The 18,842-nt window shown below is 42.5% G+C and overlaps 1 protein-coding gene across 4 annotated transcripts in view; it reads left to right on the top strand.

Moving 5' to 3' along the window:
- The window catches only part of LOC111244355 (T-box transcription factor TBX10-like), a 36,409-nt gene that overhangs the window by 14,313 nt on the left and 3,254 nt on the right, over positions 1–18,842 (top strand). For 3 of the 4 annotated variants that reach the window (XM_022791365.2, XM_086979464.1, XM_022791363.2), the window contains 3 exons: positions 1,743–1,899; positions 8,093–8,275; positions 14,963–16,988. In XM_022791365.2, the coding sequence (XP_022647100.1) occupies positions 1,743–1,899; positions 8,093–8,275; positions 14,963–15,283 (661 nt within the window). In that variant the 3' untranslated portion in view covers positions 15,284–16,988. Of the gene's footprint in view, positions 1–1,742; positions 1,900–8,092; positions 8,276–14,962; positions 16,989–18,842 lie in introns of those variants that run through there. The other variant, XM_022791364.2, reaches the window with a different exon arrangement.

The following is an 18,842-nucleotide window of genomic DNA, read 5'->3' as shown; positions in this document are numbered from 1 at the left end:
AAACAGAATCGGCCCAATCATTACCGAACATTCATTAATCTTAACGAGATAAGCGAAGCTATACAAGTATTACTGAGTGGCAAGTTCGGAGATTTTATCGCACAGCACACAAAAAAGAAGACTTCTGATTTTTAGATTTTGATTTTCGAGAATTGTCTTGAAAAAAATTGCATCCCGCAAAGTAGACGCCTGTGATACCGAAGAAAAAAAGAACTGCAAAATCACTACCAATAAAAACTGTAGATGTTAAATCCTTTTAAGTTTAACAGGGAGCACCCTACGACAATACACCCTCGCCAAAAAAAGTCTAGGGTGTTTATTGACTGTATGAGCGCTGCAGCTCAAGGAAAAAGCGAAATCGTGCACCTCATTTTTGGAGTTGGACTAGGGGAACCTCAAGCTGGCTCATTGACAATCTCAATGTTAATCTTGTGCTTTTTTAAGCAGGGGCATCGTGGAATACAAGCACTTTCTCTAAACAACAAAGTATTTTCAAAGTTTTACTAAGCAACCTTTATGATTATCTGTAACATGTAATACTAAAGCTGTCGTTACTCTCAAGCTTACGCATTTAAGTGCTTAAGAGGCTCCACAGCAGAAATGATTTAATTATCAGTGTTTAGAAGACAAATGCCGTAGGGGTTAGAAGAGAAGATACTACCCACTTGACTTGTCTGCCTAGGTAGTACCCCAGACTACAACGTCAACAGCTTTGCGTATCTATCTCAAAGCGTGCGGTTGCATACGCCTCGTAATCCTTAGATTTTAGCTACTGTCTCAATATGGCAGCTGCAAATAGCCTGATTCGTTTTTAACTCTCAGATTGTTTAAGTAGAACCATAGATCATTCCGGTCGCCTGGAATAATTTCACGGCAGGCCAAATTGTCAAAAAAAAAAACGAGAAGTTTTTCCGGCAGAGTGACTACAGGGTCGGTGGTCAATTCACTTAGATGTTAATCCTGTCTTATACGAAGCCACGTCTTCTTGAGCTTCGAAATTGAGTTTGACGACAACTACGGTCCATAAGGAATCAATTGTTCGGATCATCACTAACGTTTCAGAAACGACTTTTGATAGGAACACACGGCTTCCATTATGTAATCTGTATAATTAGCGAGTGTCATAATTGTGATGCACGTACTGACTATGTTTAGTTTGAACACCGCGTATTAAATGCTAAATATGCTTTCTGGGATATTCTATCATTTTATTGTTATCATGTGGTGTTCTATTTCTATGTACATCAGAAGCGATTTCAACAGTTGTGTGACTTCATTTTGTGACTGATGGATTACTGTATAACAATCACTTTGAATATATATATATATATATATATATAATACTTCGAAAGGAGTACAGGTCAGGTGTGTCCTTAACAAGGAACACGTTTCCTATGAGACATATCGTTTACCTTAATTTTTGTTTGAGACACGCCTAGTCATGAAAAATAATTCTAGAAGCTTAATTAGAATAGTCAAGAATGTTTTTCGTGTTTTATGCCCAGCGCTTTTTGCCGTTAGGCATTACTTACATTAGCGGCCTGAGGAGAATACGAATCCCTAGATTAAGCAGGCAACACATTACGCCCTACATTACCAATGCTAATAACAGTAGTCGAAGATTATAAACAAGTAAAATCATAATAATGAGTATCTTATAGCATTGTATTTTATCTATATGAGGATGAACGTTGTTCTTTTCAATGCTGAAGCTTCTATTTTGGCATTAATACATTTTGCAGTTCGTCATGGGTCGTAGCCGGTCGTGCGGATCCCCATATGCCTCCACGAATGCACATCCACCCAGATTCGCCAGCCAAAGGTGCTCAATGGACTAAACAGCTCGTGTCATTCGATAGGCTCAAGCTGACCAATAATCAGCTTGACGACAACGGGCACGTAAGTTACTCTTACTATATTAGTAATTCAACTATATTTCAAGTTAATATTGAAAACTTGCCCTTAGCAAAATATTCTCGTCAATACATTGTTTTCCATGTTGCGGTTAATTAAAAGGCTTTTGCGACAGTGCGACAGCTTGCGTAGCGGCACAACGAAGCTGACCTTCTAACGGGAGTTGACAGCGGCAGCCGGTGCTCGTTTAAAATGGACTTTAAACAACGGGTCTTTAAGTCTGTCGTGTTGGTCAGGCCAGTCATGGCTGCGCGCTTGTGCTCAAACTAAACTTAAACGCACCGCCTATGCGAGGGCCTGTACGAGGGTCAGTCAGCGTTGTTAGCGGGAGCTGCTCAGAGCCACGGTTCTATCATTGAGTGCGCGTCCGGCGATTTCAACGTCTGAAGCGCGCTACCCCTCGTATCTTGTTCCCAGCCCGTGGTACCCCTGCCTCGTTGTGCGGGATCCGGGAGAGTTAATTCGTTTCGCTGAGCTGCTGCATCGTTGTCTCGTGCAGTGTTGGACGAGAACCTAGAGACTTTTGGGAGTGAGGAAAACAGGGGGGAGGGGGGTCCAGAAGAACGGCAGTGGATACACAGGAGTAGCAGTACATATGTGTCATATGCTTTTGCCTGCTTGTTTCTGTCAGGACTGGGGCTAGCGCGCAGGGCTGCGTTTGACCCGCAGCTGACGGAACGCCTTAAATTTACGCGGGTGCCGCCGTGGGCGCCGAAACGAAAACCGCTTAACGGCGCCTGGCCCGAGTTTCCAAACGACGAAGAAAAGGAACTGCCTAAACGTTACCCCTTCGCCGTCGAGGTCTCGAAAGCAGGCCCACTGTCATCACCACCTGTCAACAGAATGAACAGGCACAGGTCTTTTCAGGAAAATTGTCCAAACGGCCAAAAAGAGCAACGAAAAGGAAATGTCGTATAGATAGATGAAGCATAGTGGTTTTGCTTTTAACCTGTTTAGAATACATATACAAACGTTTGATTTGCATTTAAATTCAGACGAGACCATTGCATGGCATAAGCTGTATGTGTAACACCAGTACGGTTTGCTGGATGAGATACGGATCCAAGAGTAGAATTTATTATATAAACTTTTTCTTTGTAAAGAAAGGGCACAAAAGCTATCGATAGTTATTATTCCGTTGTTACACAGTTCACGGCGCTATTCGATAATATCACCAACTGATAGAGGTAAATGATAATGTAGATGTGAAAGCTGGCTGAAGCCAGCTTTTACGTCTATATTCATCAGATCTACCTAGGCCATCTAACACTTTTCGGCGAATTTTATTTACCACCAAAGGGTGATGTTTCTAAGTATGAGCCTAACAAGTGTTAAACCGTGTTTTCATTGTTGCGTTTTAATCTCCTACTATTGTATGCTTTATTCGACGTTGACTAGAAGAGAACCTATTTATATATATATATGACTACAAACTACCTACATATAGTTAGGATAGGATATATTAGTTGTTCCATGGCCATGGACTCTTTTTTTTTTTTAAAGACAAGAAGGGTTCGTTTTTCCTAGCTACGAATCTTGGTCAGGGGGTTAGTTGGCGTTGCGTTCGACCAGTTTGAACGTGCGCGGGCAGGAAGTCTGATGGGCTATGGCCGGAAGTATCCGACGGGAGTGCCCTTCCCATACCACCCCGTTCGCTTTCGTCTATACATCTCCGGTCGCTTAACTTTTTCTTTGAGCAGAACGAATGCATTTCAACCGGCCCAGCAGCCTGTCGCCTGAAGCCCGTGGCCAAACCCCACACGCTGATTTCATGTGAAGCGAGAGTGATGTACGGTAAGTTCTGTATATATGGGACTCGATCATGATCGCAGACCATTATACCAACGTGTGACCACGGTACACTATTGTGACACTAGCGCGTAGTACAATTTGCACCTCAACGTTCGTGGCCTTCGTCGACAAACTTCGTATAATAGAAGCTCAGCATCCTACGAAACTTCACGCAGTACCACAGAACTTACCCGATCTTCCTAACAGGCTGATTGGCTAGTTGATGAGGATCAGCTGTTGGTCTTGTTGGCCTGCTACTGCACAGAGGAGCGAAGATTTTCTTTTTAGCAGCGAAGCTATATGGGGCCATGCAAAGGGTGATGGATAAGGGTGAATCAAGATCTTCAAGAATGTGGTCAGATCAGATGTTCGGCAGAAACTGCCAGCACACGATATAGATCTAAAGGAATCGAGGTTGTAGGACTCCGCGTCGTGGAATTGAGCCTGTGGTCTGGAGGAGAGCGCTAATGGTCAGGCACATGGAGTGACGATAGGGGTGGGGATCTAAATGGGTAATGGTCAAATTCGTCCTGATAAAACAGCGGTGGAGCAGGCCAGAATGTGACGAGACTGAACCAAATAGGAATAAAGAAAAGACCGTTTCGTGTTTCATATTCGGAGCTAACCAATAGGTGAAATGTGCTCATTTATCGGGTACTCAAGTAAAAGAATAAACCCCATCTTGAGGCGTCAAAAGCTAGGCTATTGTCTGCTTCCTTGAAAATGACTCAAGCAGGAAGACTAAACCAGGAACTGCTCTCTTTAATCTCAAGTAGTGTCGGATCCACTGTAGGTGGTAGTCGTTTCTGAAAAAACTGAGCAATTAAATATTTAGTGATATTTAAAAACCAAGGATGCGATAGGTCAGTAGCGACGTTTTCCTTCTATTCCAAGTCGTTCGCAGCGGACCAATGGGCTTTAACTTTATTCTCATTTGGCGAGTTGGGTCTAGCTGATCTGGCAGAGTCCAGGTAAAATAGAGACTAAAACATGTAACCCTCACAACCATAAAGGCACTCTCTACCTGACCTCGAGGTGTTACGGTGTGCGCAGTGTCACAACAGGCGCTCAATCGGACATACAAGATGCTTACACAGTTTCGACGATGGACAATATATACATCAAGACGTGTAAGTTACAGAAGCTGCTGCTCTGTTATTCGCCATTAAAATAAAGCACAAAAACGCCAGTTGCCGCAGTCTTTAGTGGCTGTGTCATCGGGAGATCTGGCACTCCGCTAAACATCACTTTGACCATAAAGCTCCCTCGACAAGCGTCTTGGTTCTATTCACAAGACACGCGACTTAGCAACAGTAATAATGATCAGCTCCTACGAAAATGTATTCGGTCGACGTGACACCGCTAGCTGTAATACCATTGATAGCAAAGTCAAGTTGGGTCTTGTCAATTGTCACCCACCTCCTACGCACCGATTCGGGTGGCAATGGCCACTGGTCAAAAGACGGCCAGCGTCATAACCAGCATTAACATACAAACTGCACACAAATTCTGTATTCATCTAGGCGCTGTAGCCGGTAAAGAAAACCAAGGAAAGCGATTTTTTTTCGCGAGACGGCAAACGTCATTTTGTTTGCCATCCTCCTTCTCAGCTCTTCAATGTCGCGGTAAAGCTGGGTATTCTATGAAAACATGCCCAACAAAATGTAAATGTTACTAGGGAATGCAGGTTCAACGTACAGGTCTGACAGTTGTGATACGACAGTGGTAAAAATTTTCAGAACTTCATTATTATGTGTTGTTGCAACTGATAAAGAAGCCGTTGTATGTGGGAATATCCCTGTCAGAGAAATCTCTTGCCTCAAATTCGCGTTATGGTCAGCAGATTTTCCTATTGCATTTTTACGAACTCAGTCGACGAAGACGTTTTTGTTCTTTACCACATACATCTGGCCTCTCTGGACCTGCCTTTAAGAAACAATGCCATGAATAAGCCGAAATCATGTGACCGTTAGGGGCCGGTGAAGCTAGACTGGATGAAGAGATTTGGAGACGAGTTCGACTTGAAGAAAATGAAAGGTACTCAATAGACCAGGACCTTCACTAACGATATAAAGAGAACCGCAATCTAAGCTTTTGCTAACCGGTGCTGATACATCATGGTAAACCGAAACAAAGGTAGAAACTGAGCTCGTGCGAGGGTAGCAACTTAGTTTGAAAATATGGCTTTTCGATAGAAGCGAAAAAAACGACGAAAGGTTGCCTAATGATCACAACCAAAACAGGCTAAATAGCCATTATAGGGAGATGTGATCGGTACTGACTAAGACAAGACTATGGATTAGACACAGATCTACCAAGAGGCTCAGTACACATACGGGTGTGACTGAGTTGAACTTGGCTAGCGCACGCAGCCGTACGCACTCAGCAGAAAAAGGTACAGGTCACGTGTGGGTGGAAGTGTGAGTCTTTTCAGTCCAGATTTCTTACCTCTAAAGTTCTCTTGACAAGCCGGCGATCAACGAGTACGCTGTGTTATTCAAAGCCAACCAGTTAAGCTACAGAACTTGGCGGCAGATAAGTTACTCACAATACCTGGCCTAGTAGCTTATTCGGAGCGACGTTGTTTTCGATAGTAAAACCATATATATATGTATGTGTATATCTATCTCTTTTTATTTCCCTAATCTTTAATCTTCTCCGCATAACCTGATATTGTTTGAAGAGGGGAGCGAGCGACTGATCGGATCCGCTTAATAATAGCTCTTCATAAAATAAAAGTTGCAGTAAATATGGCTGTTTGTTTAATAGAATTGATTGTGGTTCGTTTCTTGGTTCAGGAACGATCGACGCCTTTTGTTATTTACTAGCTCGATAGCTTGCCCAACCAAAAACAGATACGATTTTGTAGGTGTGTTTAAGAACTAGGGGTGTTTAAGAACTGTGCCGGCTAATGATACGAGATATAACTACTTTCAGATCGATCACGTCAAAGAATTGACGCATAAAAGATTTACATAAACGTTGATACAGACTAGTCTTACCAGCATCATTTCTTGACTTTACATGTATCTCAATTGTACTTTTATTATAGTACGCAGCACGTACTATGCATCCGATAAGTTTCCGCAATCTAGTAGTAGTTGCTACATGACCGTTTGGAATTATTTAGAAAAACGTGCACCGAAAATCGCATAGGTTTCCTGGCGCGCATATTCAAATGCTATATGTATCATAGCTATACAATAAAATATTAATACAATGAAATTATTTTTTGCAAGTATTTTGATTAACGCTTTGTCCATACGATCCTGTAGTACGATTAACATATACATTTCACACTACAATTGAGCTTCGATAACACTTCACGTATTGGACACTGGCAACTGACCGAACATGGTATTCTACTAAGAATAGATGATTCAGATAATTTAGAATGATTCGGCGCTGTTTCAACGCCGAGCTTGCTGTTTGATGAAGTGGCTAGAAAAATTCGAAGCAAGGTTACACTAGGCATCACGATGAAAACATGTTGAAATGTTACTTATTTCTGCCAGACGAATCGTCGCGAATCGCTCGAGAGCATCGCGGCAAATTGGAACGCCAGCTGTTACAGGGCGATATTATTTCGGCTTTTTTTCCCGTTAGGGTTTCTCTCAAACACATGTAATAACACGCTCATTTGACATCAGGAACAGTCTCTACTTTTTAGATACTTCCGTCCATTGTACACAAAGGGTTCATACTTCGCTAGATATTAGCTTATTATTTAGAGCAGATTTTTCAAATAAATTTCTTCGGGCTTCTTTCGTCTCTGCTAATGCTACGGCTAGAGTTTCTCACAAAAGAAATACAAAGCAAAATAGAATTTACACAAACTTGAGGTTTTTATAACGCGACTGTTTAAAATGTTATAAATTAGAAACGAGATAGCTTCGTACTCTGATCACAAAATGAATGGCTCAAATATTGACCCAATTTATAGCCTTCTCAGAATGGAACGGTTAAAGTCACCCTAGTAGCTCAAAATGGGCCAAATTGGAAGGTATGGGGTTTTCAGCCGTTGCTCGTTCAACTCAATGGTCGTCAGCTGGTGCGATCACCAGAGCGGTAATCCTTACGACATGTACGTTCAGTTTTCTTGTGAGTTGACGCTTCAGAGATCTGCCTACGCTCGTATAATAACTAACGTTTCTGCGGCAAAATGTGGAGTGTGAACCAAAAAAGCTAAGGTATATGGGCTCAGCTCTTTTATCATTACTGCACACAGTTTGCAGTGGAACCCAGTACTGGAGGCTTTGTCGAACGTTATTATTGACAATTTCATGACGGTCTTACAGGTAGAAATGTGTAGAATTTTTCTTGATAAAGAGATAACTGCTTGCTAAACGCGTAAACTCGCATAAATAAAAAGTCGCTGATATTTCAGATCATCTTAAACTCAATGCATCGTTACCAACCGAGGTTCCATGTCGTTTACGTAGCGGCTCCAGAAGCGCAGGATGATGACGCTAAACGTGGGTCGGGAGGGCCGCACGAGTTCACCAACTATCGAACGTTTACATTCGAAGAGACGCGCTTTATCGCAGTCACTGCCTACCAAAATCACAGGGTCAGTATGCAACGTGTCTACCTACAAAGCACTAGGGCAACAGTGAACTAACGATGATCATACAAATAAGATCATACCTTGAAATATCTTGTACCTTGTGGTTATCACCAGGTCGGGTAGACTGTATAACCACCAAATGATGTATTAATTTAATGTCTCTTTTTTAGAAACACAGGCTTTCAGAATTTCCAAATCGAACGCAATCGTGTTACTAATATTTTTATTATGCTCGAACCGTTGGGTTGCGTGTGCACTACGCCCGGTCAGTAGACATTTTATCCCGATTTTTTACCGTTTGTACCGGGTCGTCAGAGCCGCAAATAAGCCTGGCCATAAAAGAATAACAAGTGACTGTTACAGACTCACGCACACAGTTATGTGTAATCGTTAGAGAGGATCCTCTGGCAGTTCACTATTCAACACAAAATGAACGTCCACTGTCGTCCGGCATATTGTTAAGGTTGGACTTCCCGCCGCGTCAACATGCTGTTTATAGTTTATATAACACAACCACACACAATCACATGGGTCATGACGCACCCAAATGGCCCAAACACACTGTACGATATCGGACGTCCTGTTGAGGCCAAACTGCTGCCGGACCCAAAGTTAGACCCATGGCCTCGGAAAGCTACAGCATCGTGCAGGCCTCGAAGATCATCAATGTTGTAAGGAGCGGCCAGAGAAAAAGTTGGGAAGAGATCGACAACATTCAGTCGCCGCAGCTGCAACGACGCCATTGAAAGCACCAGCAAGATTAACCGACGGCTGTTGTGTTTATCGACCTTATTTTACTAGAACTCTCGTTTCCCTATTGCTTGTATCAACCAAAATGGTGATGTGTTTTTGTTTATGGCTTGTTCCGACAGAGAAACGCTAGTGCCGTCCTCTCTATTAGAAATACGCTTTTTTTTCTTCTATTAGACCTGTTGACGAAACTCGCTAACAACGGACCTAATGAAGAGTACCTAGGTTAAAACGTATTATTTAGCAATCGAGACTGTTCGCGCGGCCTGTTCAGGTTATAGCCATGGGAACGACTAGGTACTCAGCGATCAATAACTGAGCTAGCTGCTGATCGAAACTCCGTAGCGCGGCACATCCCGATGAAAGGAGGTGCATTTCTGACATAAACTCAGGGATGATTGTCAAGTGGGGAACGCACTACAGTTACCCACCGTAAACACGACGAGAACGATCCGCTATTCGTTACAGCATCGTTGCGATTAATAGACTATTCCTATGCAATGACAGCCTTCAGTGCGAGGTGCATCATCAAACTATCATCAATGCATCCATATGGATGCACGTCAAGTATAGCACGAACTTCTAATGCAGATTGGACGAAGAGTGACGGCTTCGAAGGAGAACGTTTGAAGACAATAACCTTGAGAAACATGAATGTTTACACGGACCTTTAGCCTCACCCCACTCGAGACTCTGGATCCGAACTCTGTTTGGATCATCGTTAAGCCAAACAGTACAAAGCGTTCCTAAGCTTGACCTCGTTAGAGTTCATCTCTCGCCGTGTGTCTCCTGAAATCTGTTGTCGGTTTTTCCAGCGAAGTTGGCTCAGTGCTCTAAAATATTATAGTTACTAACAGCTATCTGCCTCAAGCGACGAAAGCGCGTGTAGCGGCGAAGTAAAAACCTCGCATCTAGACAAAAGGATATGGTATAGCAGAAGAAAGTTAATTCAGTAAGAAATGGCATGAATCAGCGTGAGCGAGCGGAGTTGTTTTTAAAGGGTTTGAATATTTTACTTCTTTGGCAATAGTTTTTGTGAGAAATTCAGATAGGCGTCACAGTAAATTTTTGTAGGTGTCCTTTCTGTGGCTCTAACTTTCCAACTCAAAGCAAAACCTTTGAGGATCAAACGATAAATGGTGTTCTACTGGATAGTGAGTTTTCCGATTTCCTGCACTGCTTTTTGATGCAATGTACTTAGCGGTAACACTGACGTTTCTGATGCGAGAATGACCGAATAAAATTAAAAATTGTTTTTTTGTAACGACTACATCTGTAAAAATAGATCAGCTAAACTTGTCTGTTAGCCGACGCTTTATTAGAGTCACTTGTGTGACTGCGTGTTACAATTGTACCTTTAGAAATTTGACGTTACCGAGCTAACCTTAACTTTCATTTCGTAGGAAAAACATAGGACAATTCGAGCGATAGAGGCATCCGGATGACTGTTTATGTGCGCACTCGATTGCTTTTGTCATTTTCCACCTATTTTGTTTCATATCCATATAGCTGATATATACGCGCCCCTGTTGCTTAGAGAGCATTGTCGCCAGACCTTCATAGCGATCCACTGAGAACGATTTCTTTCATTCGTTCACTGTTCAAATAGACGCTCCCAGCAGGTGAAAACAGAGAGCAATAAATAATTGCCGGCCAGCCGTCCACGAGGTGGTGCCAGCCACTACGCCTGCCAGAGACAAGGGTAGCAGGAATCGAATCTGGGCTCGTCGTGTATTCTACTTATCTTCTCATATGGAGCCTGTTCCTATATTTACCACATCAGAGTCATTCGATTTGATTTGCGATTCAAATTTTGTTAGGTTTGATTGTGGCCAACAGCCACTGGCACAGCGTCCGTCAGGAGCGGCGAGCGTCGTAGCAACGGTTGAAGAGCTGAAGAGTAATAACCTCTTTTCCCAACTGTCGATGTACATATCATTTACCCACTGCTCATGTCCTAGATTGTCCTAATACAAGATGTTTGTTGATAGGGACGACCGAAAGTTCGTAGGTTACTACCTACTGTATGACCTCTTCCTGATAACACTGAATGCTGGAAATCTGAAAAATGTATGTCTCAACGTGTGCGTTTGATTTAAACAATTGATTCCCCGAACGAACACAGATCTGTTGTCCATGTTTTCGAGATTGCGTAGCTGTAATTTAGGCATCTTCTTTGGTTCGTACGAAGAGAACGCTCGTGCACTTCAATAGTAGCAAAATACCTGTCGGTGTATTGTTCCTCGTAACTAAGCTCATCATTGTAGTATGTACGGAAAAAATCAAATCATCGCGTTTCTAAATCGCCATTTTCCAACGTGCTTGAAACCGAAACGCTGTTTGCATCCATATTGTGAATCAAGCAATTCCGCCGTCAGTAATATCAAGCAAGCAGGTCCTAGGCAATCTACCAGTAGAGGTTAGTGTTAAGCCCTTTAGTATTGTCGATTAAACGACCTGGATCATCACGTTGCCAGCCATTTATACATGCTCAGCCGATAATGGTAGCCTTCGAAGTTAGTGGGTACAGATGTGTTCTTGCTATTGGTTAGTCCGTGTATCTCTAGCTTGGCGCGCAAATAATGAAAATTTAAAAGCGAAAGCAAAACAACAGTTCGAGAGAAAAACGCCGTTGATTTTCCCTATCCATGTGGTTGGCCGTTCAAGCGAAAGTTGATGACCACGGGAGGCCAATTTCGAATTCAACATCACAATCATACAAGTGAAGTACCCATGTGAAATATCGGTTGCCGTTACAAAGCCAGTGTCAGAGAATCTGTCCGGTTCGGGTTTGTGCCCATATCTGAGTGGGGTTAGTGAATATGTTATGCAAAATTTCACTTTGATCGCACATGAAAAACGTTCATCGAGGGAAAGCTAAGCAGGAAGGGAATGCATTTTGAAAATAAGTGCCTGGTACCTGTATAAATAAATAATTAATTAAGGCCCGAGCAACTAAAGGCAGCTACGCGAGTCCCGTAGACAGATCCCACAAGCTAATTGCACAAATTGGTTTCGCCCATTCGAAATAGAATAAAGGAGAGAGGCCCAGAGATGCTACGCTGATTTTTCAATTCATTATTCAGTTTGGAGGATTTGTTTTTTGTTCGGAACATGTATTGGTCGATATTGATTCTGGCAGAATCGTCGTAAAAGTGTAGAAGCAACTTGTTTGTCTACGGGGTTCAGGGACAGCGGGGATTGTCTGGGTTTGAAACCAGGCATAGGCCCATTTTATTTCGTGCTAAAAATGGGCCGTCTAAAGTACCGCCTAACGTCACTACTGGACGTAAAATTTGAAAAATAATTGGGACAGCTTTTTGAAGAGTACACTCGCTGAGATCTGTATTATTTTAATCTCGATTTTATATTTGAATGGTTGTGAAACATCACCCCAAGATGGCAGCCGAACTGTAGGTGAGTAAAATAAAAAGCAGCGCACGTGTTAATAAGGCAAATCGAAGAAAGACTCCTTGAACCCGTCCGGAGAATTAATTGAATAGTTTAGAAAAAGTTTGAAGCTTTATTACTGCAGTCCTTTTCATGGTCGTATTATCGAAGGCTGCAAAACTAGACCGTATTATGTTTCAGCTTTATAGCGTTTCTATGGGGACTGTTCTGTACACAAACATGCGCTCTAACTCGAACAGTCGAGTAACCGACTGAGTTGTCCAGAAAGCAACTGGCCTGAAGGCAGAAATGGCAGCACACGTATCTACCATATTACTATTATTATTATTAGTATAGATATTATATAGAGATCGCTTATAACAGATGAATTCACGCAAAGCTTTCGTATAAGGTATTTTTAGGTAACGAGCGATTATCGGACTTGGCGTGCGAGCGGACTCGAAATGTCTGAAAGGTATACTAATATAGTGCGAAAAGTAATGCAAAGCGAAGGTGGCAGTGAATGTTCACTATAGCTGCGAGTAGGTACATTAAATCCATTATGAGCCCTGTTTGACCTCGTCCCCTCGGCCGCCTTCCGCCGTCATCCTTAAACTTCTTGGATGGAAGAAGCATCGGGCGCTGTCATCGGGGTTCGGCCCACGGCTTCTCACTCGGTCGTATCAACAGAAGCAGTGTGGCATCAGCACCAGCAGCGTGTTACCATTAGAATGGCCTGTTCTATTCTATTAGCAGTACGGCATGCCCCCGTTGGCGAGCCTTGCGGAAGAGAGAACTCCTACAGGACAAACTGCCGCTGGACACTGACGCTGGCTGTAACCCAGCGGAATCAAAGCAGAGGACGATGAAACCACTCACTTTCACGAGCTCTATAGAGGACGCTTGCTAGTGGGAAACTGCTGCTACCTCATAGAGAAGAATGCGCGACACCGATACTTGAGATGTTGCTAAAGTCCACGCAGTATTAAGGAGAGACAGACGAATGGTGCATAGTTTGGAACTCTCTATCAAACCCTGTGCAGCAGCTTTGGTGGACGCCCGAAAACTATTCACTGAGGCCGTAGACTAATAGAAGCAGCTTGTCTGTTAGATCATTCGTATGCATTGGAGAAGACGCATGGGACAAGGCGGAGTTCATGCTGAAGACAGCCAGAGAAAGATGGCGGAATGCACTTGAATCGGCCATAGGGCAGCAGCAGTAGTTCATAGGAACTTCAGCATCTAGCTGTCAAGGCTTATTTAAGCGGATGGTTCGGCTTGCCAAAGAAAAAACGTCTTTAAACATGCCCACTGATATATGGCAATTGTATTTAGGTGCTTCATCGGACTTTTCTATGGCAAAGTATCAAAGGTAATCGATTGTTATCCGCTGCAACTCGCATCAACGCAGCGCACGGAAAGGATCGATCTGCCGCTGAAATGGACATGGCATCCAGTCATTTGCGACCCGTATGGAGTTTATTCGAGGCGCACTGTGGAGAAGAAACGACAATTTGTATTTAGGAAATAAAAGATGACCTTTCCACGTGATCGCTATATACCGAAATAAATCTAATTTTGATAACTCCCTAGTTTGATCGACATTGCAAAGATAAAAATTCACGTCAAAATTTTACCCGAATATGTATTGAGAGCTGTGAGTAGCGTTTTTCTTTACATATCCGTATGAAGCACCGGCTTGGTTATATCATAGAACCTCATTAATCATATGCTCACGGGATGTCATCGTATTTCGCCCTCACGTCGACTCCACTCTGACATTGTGATTCTTGTTCATTGCGATTCCAAACTTTTACCGCTCTGTTCACGCCAACGAAACGACGGATCTTCTATCTCCTGGTTGTCCTTAACGCGCCAGTGAACGACAGGACTTACTAGTATCATTGAATCTATTTAGTTTTTCAAAGTGCTATCGTTGCAGTAGGTGTCCGAGTCTCTATCGCGAGGTTCGCCTAAAGCGGTTACATGAGGGCACCCAGGGTTCGATGAAGCGAAAAGTCAAAAGTGAAGCTAAAAGAACATTTCTATCACAAGTGGTCCGTCCGCACGCCGGCTCCTTCATACCATATAAAAAGATGGGCAAGCGGAGCCCATATCGTGCCATTGGATAACTCTCAAGATTTTACACTCACTATCGCTAGCCGACTGCTGTCGTGAATACCTATTCATTTTGTGCACCGCAAGTAGTCGGCGTAGCGGTAACAACTGGTATTTATCCAGCTTGGCAGCTATCGTAGCTTGCCTTTGCTAACACAATCCATGTAAATACTATACGATTTGTATGAAGAAAGAGTGGATTTATTATTTACTTCTGCCGGTCACCTACTATTTTACTGACAAGTTGAAGTGCATTCAGTCGTAGGGTTAGATTTTAAATTCTGTTACTTGATAACTTACTACTAACACTCAGTAGTGCTTTTTCGGTAGCGACTGAACTTTGGCTGTTTTGAGCTAATTGTGCGGAGTTAATGGACATGTGAACTTGTGATGAATTTAATCCGGGATGTATGCTTCTTGTTCCGTTTCCAGATAACCCAGTTGAAAATAGCCAGCAATCCCTTCGCCAAGGGGTTTCGTGATAGCGACGCTTCTGTATCCGATCATTGGGCATCAACGTCGTCCGGTACCGGGGTAACTCCACATTCAGGGCTACCTGGTGGTCCTTTAGCTTCTGTCTCTGTGGCAGGCGGACAGCAAAGCGCCATATCGCTACCTGCCCTACATCACACTGTCCCGACCGGATCAGCCATGTCTACTCATCCGGCACTTACTACGACTTTGGCGGGAAATCATCAGGGAGTTCCCCAGCCCCAGTTGGCATCGCACTCGGATCGTGTGCACACTTTTTAGGACGGCAAGCTTTATATTTGCCCTGTTTAGGTACACATCTAGCAATCATACAAGAGTAAAATGGGAATAACTATATAGTAATACTACATCTTCACACGTAAAATACTAAGCTGTTTATGGCAGGTCACCATAAGAAGCGTCGGGAAGAATATACAAATTATTTTGCTCTGTTTGTAATTGTTAGATGATACTGTATACAATTGAAATGCGCCGTTTCCAATAAGCTTCCAAACCGAACCGGCTTTTCATCGTGTGCTGGTTGCTGCGAATGGTTGCAGAAGCTTTATAGAATCAATGTTAGCAAATAAGGAAACTAGGGAAGGATGTCCTAATATTAACCCTTTTGGGATGCCGTTCGATATTTCGATGCTAGCAGCTGAAAATTCTCCTAAGATCACTATATGAAACTAATTTTGAGTTGTACGTCCGATACTTAAGCTGCTAGACGTCTTTATGTTAAACACAAACATTTGATATGAAAAAACGACCGATCTGTCGAATTTCCTGTTTGGAACGCGAGAGAAATGAGGACCTGATAGGTTTCAAGAAGGGTTCGATATTAGGGCGCATTACTACCTTTACCGCCTAATACTGTTAAATAAAAAATCTTTGATGTGCCTTATACACATAAAAAATACTTGATGGTGCCTCGGAGAAAGGAATGGCTGGACAGCTTATCACAACATATCGTTTCTTATAAGTAGACAAAGCCTAATTCTATACAAATACCACTCAGAATAAACTAGTAGTTAGTGAGTTTAGCAAGTCCTTGATCACGTTTTTGTTTGACGTGAGCCGTAATAAAAAAAAATATGTTTGCTTTTTTGCGTATTCCAAATCTGTCAAAAATGAAACATCTAACTAACACGGATAAATGTGGCTTATAGAAAATAAATTTACCCGGTATGGACATTAACAGAGTATCTACACTAAATACTCGATGTGTTACGCCTGCCACTGCCGATAGGCGTTCCACCAGATGATTATCTCCGACGACAAAACAATGTGTGTCTATGCTCGGATTCGAACCAAGACCACCACATGTTTTTAACATTTGCAGACAAATACGTTACCCACGAGAACGAGAGACCTGTTCAATGGAACATATGAACGCAGGCCATCCAGCGAGCTAGGTCCAGTACAATTCCGCAGTGTATCGTATTTATCTACAGAATAGACTTGAGAAGCGTGGACTTGAAGTGACGACAATTATCTGATATTTTTGGCTGAGGAGCAATATCCATCCTCGTCAAATTGAGAGATTGATGACTATTTAGCTGAGCGTCTTCTTTCTTGGCCTCGGTGAAATACGCCACTTGCATTTCAGGTACTGGGTTAGGAGTGTCTCTTTTGAAAAGTTGGATTGTGTTGTTAATTAGATGAATTTACATAAGCTAACCCGCTATGCAAGTCCAACCATACCTATTATATAGATTGTACTGTACATTATTAAACGCCATACATAACATTAATAGAAAACTAATATAGTAAACAAATAAACATATAATGCTTGTAATATATTAAAATATAAATATGAATAATAATATCAAAACAATCGTAACAACAGATATAAACACAAAAAAAAATATTGGTCATTAACAGTATTTAGGGCTGTGATAAAACTTGATTGAAATGTGCACACTCTAAGATGAAATAAATCATTGTCATCACTTAGTCATCATTATGACCGTTTTCCAACGCATTACACAGATACTACTCATTTTAATATATGACTTCTATGATTCGTGCTATTATAAATAATGTTATAATGATTATACCGTTGTAGTCTCATATACGTTTTTGATTTTGCCTGCCTCCTTGGCTCAGTTAAAGGCGGTTTCAACATAAAATAATAGAAAAGCGCAAATGGACATATTGAAAAGTGCGCACAGGCGTATCGTTAGGCTTATTCTTGTAGTTTTTATTACTTTTGTGTGAAACAATGGAAATCATAAACGCTCTACTATTAATAACAGATATTTTTCATTTGTTTTCATATTTCAATGAAATTCGAACCGTTTTAGCATCAAGCTGAAATTTTTTCTCCCTTTCGTTTAATTGTAAATCATATGCCAAATGCTATTGGCCTTATATTTTGCAATCGCATTATTGATACCATAGCGGAAATCAAATCTATGTATATGATCTTTCCGCCCATTGGGGCCTGCGTAGACTCAGGCTGCGACGGCCGCGACGCTTCAAGAAGCCGCGTTCCCGCGGACGTTTCCCAAGCACGATGTCAGCCAGTTCTAACATGTCTCTGGCACTGCCCTGAAGGCTTTCTCCGTCACCAAGCCATCGTGCCTTTAGGACGACACACTGCAGTGCATTTCTCTTTTGCCATCCTTCTCGTTTTTCCATATATTACACTAGTATCATACCTCCGTGTTGTCTACAGCAGACGAACGCAAAAGGCAAACGGAACACTGGTTCTGACTTTTGCTGGCCTGGCATAGCTAGGGATGGCAACGGACCGACGTAACGCTGCTGATGAACTGGCAAGCGATTTTTTTGCCGCACTGCCGCGCGGTCTTACTGATGCAAAGGAGAGAAGCGAGCGTGGCCGAAACGAAGCGAAGTGCACGAAAAACGACGATGAGAGCAAGTGCCCCCTCTTCTCCCCAGAGAAGAAGATGCGTCCCTCGGGAATGACCCTTCATCATCGTCGTGACTGCTGAGTGACTGGTCTTTTGATTCTGTGTATTCCCCCCTGGTTGGTGTCTTTCGTTCGTTGTGCCCTTGTGCGTGTGTTTGACTCGGAGAGGAGATATACTTTGCCTCTTCCCTCCTTCCTTATCCTCGCTGTAAACTAAAGGACACGGACGGGTAGCGTAGCACGGGAAAAAGCGCCCCTTGAGATGGGGGCAGCTGCACGCAAGTTTTTTTTCAGCTAAGGAACAGGCAAGAAGAACTTTCCCCAACGGATTCATCGTGAGTCAAGTTTGTCTGTGTGTAGATTAATCGGAAAGGGACTGGTCATAGAGAAAAGTCAGGGGCTAGTGAGCTAGATATATAAAAGAAGGGGCCGTCCTCTTCTCATCCTCCTTAGAAAAAATCGAAGAGAGAAAGAATAAATCGCGATTTTTTTTATGTACAGGTGGTACCTAAGGACCTACATTAGTAGTATTAGGGTTGTACCACTGTTTTTTTTGGGGGGAGGGGGGGGGTCATGAATATGTCAACAGTGTGGCTTGGCGATGGAGCTTGATTTTGATCTCGTAGTTTACCCAGCTAATGATAACGGAAAACAAATTCTTAGGTAGACCTTTTTAGTGTGTATCGTATGCCACACAAGTGCCGTAAAAAGAAGTTACGATGACAGCTTGCTCATAATGAATATGCAACTACTTGAAAATTTTCCTTAGGGGAAGCCAGTGGGTATTCATTTTTAACCCTTTGATGATTGAGCTATACGCTACGGATTCACGCGAAACATAACTAGGATTATGGTAGTTTACAAAATGTCACAACTGATATTAAGATGCTCCAAAAACACTAAGACGTCGGCAAAAAATCAAAACGCACTTTTGAACTAACATAATATACATATATATATGTA

The sequence above is a fragment of the Varroa destructor genome, unplaced genomic scaffold (assembly GCF_002443255.2).
Source record: "Varroa destructor unplaced genomic scaffold, Vdes_3.0 BEIS01000002.1, whole genome shotgun sequence".
Classification (NCBI taxonomy): domain Eukaryota; kingdom Metazoa; phylum Arthropoda; class Arachnida; order Mesostigmata; family Varroidae; genus Varroa; species Varroa destructor.
The sequence above is the reverse complement of the archived record's forward strand: the minus strand, read 5'-3'. Positions and strand labels throughout refer to the sequence as shown.